Source organism: Lygodium microphyllum, chromosome 3 (assembly GCF_053477565.2).
Source record: "Lygodium microphyllum isolate KBCC chromosome 3, Lygodium_microphyllum_v1.1.10, whole genome shotgun sequence".
In the NCBI taxonomy this organism is placed as follows: Eukaryota; Viridiplantae; Streptophyta; class Polypodiopsida; order Schizaeales; family Lygodiaceae; genus Lygodium; species Lygodium microphyllum.
The window spans coordinates 126,008,502-126,012,120 of record NC_141137.1 but is presented as its reverse complement, the minus strand read 5'-3'; the positions used below and the strand labels follow the sequence as shown (position 1 = coordinate 126,012,120).

The 3,619-nt window shown below is 41.0% G+C and overlaps 1 protein-coding gene across 1 annotated transcript; it reads left to right on the top strand.

Moving 5' to 3' along the window:
* The first annotated feature begins 1,538 nt into the window (after positions 1–1,538).
* Positions 1,539–2,752, top strand: LOC148038867 (short-chain dehydrogenase reductase 3c-like). The gene is made up of 3 exons (XM_087675480.1): positions 1,539–1,709; positions 1,824–2,074; positions 2,178–2,752. Exons 1-3 carry the CDS (start codon positions 1,630–1,632, stop codon positions 2,687–2,689), a joined length of 843 nt encoding a protein of 280 aa, XP_087531606.1. The 5' UTR covers positions 1,539–1,629; the 3' UTR covers positions 2,690–2,752.
* The last annotated feature ends 867 nt before the right edge of the window (positions 2,753–3,619 follow it).

Below are 3,619 nucleotides of genomic sequence, written 5' to 3'. Positions count from 1 at the left end.
AATTGATAGTCTTCCTGCATAAATTGAAATTTCATACACAAGAAGAGAAAATAGAAGAAAATGCAAAAAGTGAGGCATCACACAAATTGGGTGAAATCCATCCCATATATTAGGAGGGCTTTCCTCTATGCATGTACTTACTAAATTTTATTGATCTTATACTCGAAATAACATATTGCATCTATAGCTTATTATCTTTTTGTAAATGGCTCATCTTTTTTAATATCTAAGCAATATCTATACAATATCTTCGGGCTCAATAATAATAATAATAATACCTATTGTTAGAAACATCCAATAAAACATATATTGTGCTACAAGCACACAACTAATACATTGCTATAACAATGCCAAAAATAATTATTTATGCTTTATTCAATGCTTCCCTTGGCAAATCATAGTTTCCATGACTTTCTCCAAATTTTCAATCTAGAAATATGTTTAGTAGTAGCATAAAACACATTCATGCTCTTGGTGTTTGCCCTACACAATGTGATTGATGCTACAAATTTTCAAGTGCAATAAAGTATGATTGTGCAACAAATCAAAACAAATTAAAAAATCCATGCCAAATCATAACTTTAAATAAATCAATAAACATAATTTGCACACACACACACACACACACACACACACACACACACACACACACACACACACACACACACACACTCACTCTCTCTCTCTCTCTCTCTCACTAGACTTAGGCATAGCAGAAGTAGGGAGGATCCGGCTTGGTTAGTGTACACAACAATGCAAATGATATGTTGACTAGTAGGATGAACAACACAGTAGGTAGCACAATGACATTGTAGGAGGCTAAAGTAGCACAACATGGTAGGCAAGTGTGCATGGTAAGTGGCATTGATGTAGAGAAACATGGCACTACCTTGGTGATAAGGTAGTGGAAATGTAGCAAAATTGTGGTGGGAGCATGGTAGCAATAGTGCAATAGTGGTGTAGCATGACAGCAAAAACAGGTAGTAACATGGTAAAAACACAATGGTAGTGTCGAAAAAGTGGTGGTAGTGGGAGGAACATGCATATGACTTGTTGGGTGCACGTGCGGAGAGAGAGAGAGAGAGAGAGAGAGAGAGAGAGAGAGAGAGAGAGTCTAGGGTTACGAAAAAAAGAGAGAGAATCTAGGGTCATTTTAGTTGTTATATGGAAAAAAAAGAAAACTTGCAAAATCTAAGGAAAAACTTACACATTATTGAGCTTGAAGGTTTGTATATTGACTCAAAAAAATGTCTCATGTGAACACTATCCAAAATACTTTTCTATGGATCATAATATATATGGTTCCCTATGAGAGTCTTGTGTGAACACTATCCAAAATAGTTTTCATAGTACATATGCTTCACTATCAACCTTTTTGGGTACAAAGGGACGATTTTTACTACGTGGCAACAGGAATGAGTTCAACGTGATCGATTGGCAGGCATCAATATATTATATATGCACATACATACATGAAGGAAGAGCAACAACAAGCTCCAAGACAAAGACTAGGAATAATCCCCGCGACGCCACCCGCCCCCCCTCCCCCTCCCCCTCCCCCTCCCGCCCAACAACCAACACACACACAGACTCTCTCTCTCTCTGTCACAGAGCGAGTAGGCTGCGGCAATGAGAAGATCATGGAGTCTCATGATGAATAACCAACGGAGGATGCAACATGCCGTCTGTGCAGCGACGTCGGCGCGCAAGTCTCTCTCTCTCTCTCTCTCTCTCTCTCTCTCTCTCTCTCTCTCTGTCTGTCTGTCTGTCTGTCTCTCTCTCTCGTATATATCAGTAGTTAATGGTGATCCTGATCAGTGCAGGCTGGAGGGGAAGGTGGTCATCGTCACAGGAGGGGCTGGGGGCATAGGGGAGGCCACCGCCAAGTTATTCCTGCAGCATGGATGCAAGGTTGTGCTGGCCGACGTCAAGGACAAAGACGGGGAGGCATTATCCAAGGACATCGGCTCTCTCTACGTTCACTGTGATGTCACAAAGGAGAAGGACGTGGCACATGCAGTGGACTTTACTCTCGCTACGCATGGCGCCTTGGACATCATGTTCAATAATGCAGGTATGCAGTAAGGCTTAATTGAGTCCTCGAGAGAGATTAGGCTTAAAATTGTGCTTAGAGAGAGGCCTTTGGATAAAGATGAGAAACAATAGTACTACTGCAGGTGTCTTCCATCCCCCCGAGTCCATCGTGTCCCTAGACATGGATCGATTTGACAAGACCATTGCCGTTAACCTACGTGGGGTCGTGGCGGGCATCAAGCATGCAGCACGTGCCATGATCCCATCCAAGAGAGGGGGTGCCATTGTGTGCACAGCAAGCGTAGCCTCAGTTATTGGTATTGGATCTTATTATTCCTACACCACTTCAAAGCATGGCATTCCTGGCATTGTTCGATCGGTTGCTCAAGAGCTAGGACCCCATGGAATACGTGTGAATTGTGTGTCCCCCACTATCATACCAACACCCATGACCATGCCATACTGGAGTGATTCAAAAATTATGGCTCATGTCATGGATAAAACAAGTCTCCTCAAGGGCACACAAATAGTCCCACTTGATGTTGCTAATGCTGCCCTCTTCTTGGCCTCCGAGGATGGTCGATTTCTCTCTGGCCATAACCTTGTTATAGATGGGGCGTTCACTGTTTGCCAACCAAATCCTACTATTGGTTAATTTGATGATAGCCTTTTCTTTTATCAAACCATCATTATGGCCGTCGTTATAGGATTTGCTAGTCTTTTTGTTTTCTATGCACTAAGAACTTGGATTTTTTGAGCAAGGTGATTAAGTGATATTAGTTGAGTCCATGAATCTGCCCATTCATAGCTCATGTCTCACAGTAGCATGTTTAACTAGTTGTTCATTTGCATTTTGCAAAATACTTGGCAAATCACATGTGCATAATTAATATTTACACAATCAAAGATGAAAAAGGTGAGTTGCATATCATAAAGTTAAACTAGCCAGCTAGACCTACTACCATGCGTTCCATGGTTGATGGACTTGCAAAGCTCATGAGGCTTGAACTTGTTTGCTTTGCAATTTTGTGAGCAAAGGGGAGAAATAGCACGACCATTCCCCTTTGCTCACTTGTGGAATTATAAATAGCACGCTTCGCACCCAATGTATAAACTCCCACGAATGTAAATAATATACTATAATAGACAATATTCATGTCTAAATGTAATAATGCATTCACTTGTGAGATGTTGAATGTATGGAGAGAGAGAGAGAGAGAGAGAGAGAGAGAGAGAGAGAGAGAGAGAGAGAGAGAGAGAGAGAGAGAGAGAGAGAGAGAGAGAGAGAGAGAGAGAGAGAGAGAGAGAGAGAGAGAGAGAGAGTGTGTGTGTGTGTGTATATCTCACATTGCATGTGTGTGCATTAATGCAATATATTCATGCACCTCTATGTATCAATGTTAATATCTATCTTTGTTTATTTCACATAAGTAGAGTTAGTGCTTACTGAATAATTGATGTGAAACTTGGAAAATCGAAGCAAATCAACATTTATTGATGCACTTAACATCTTCAAGCACATGAAAAACCAATGTGAATCGAGAGTCTGTTGATGAAAAATGTAGTGGTTGATGTATTGAAATAG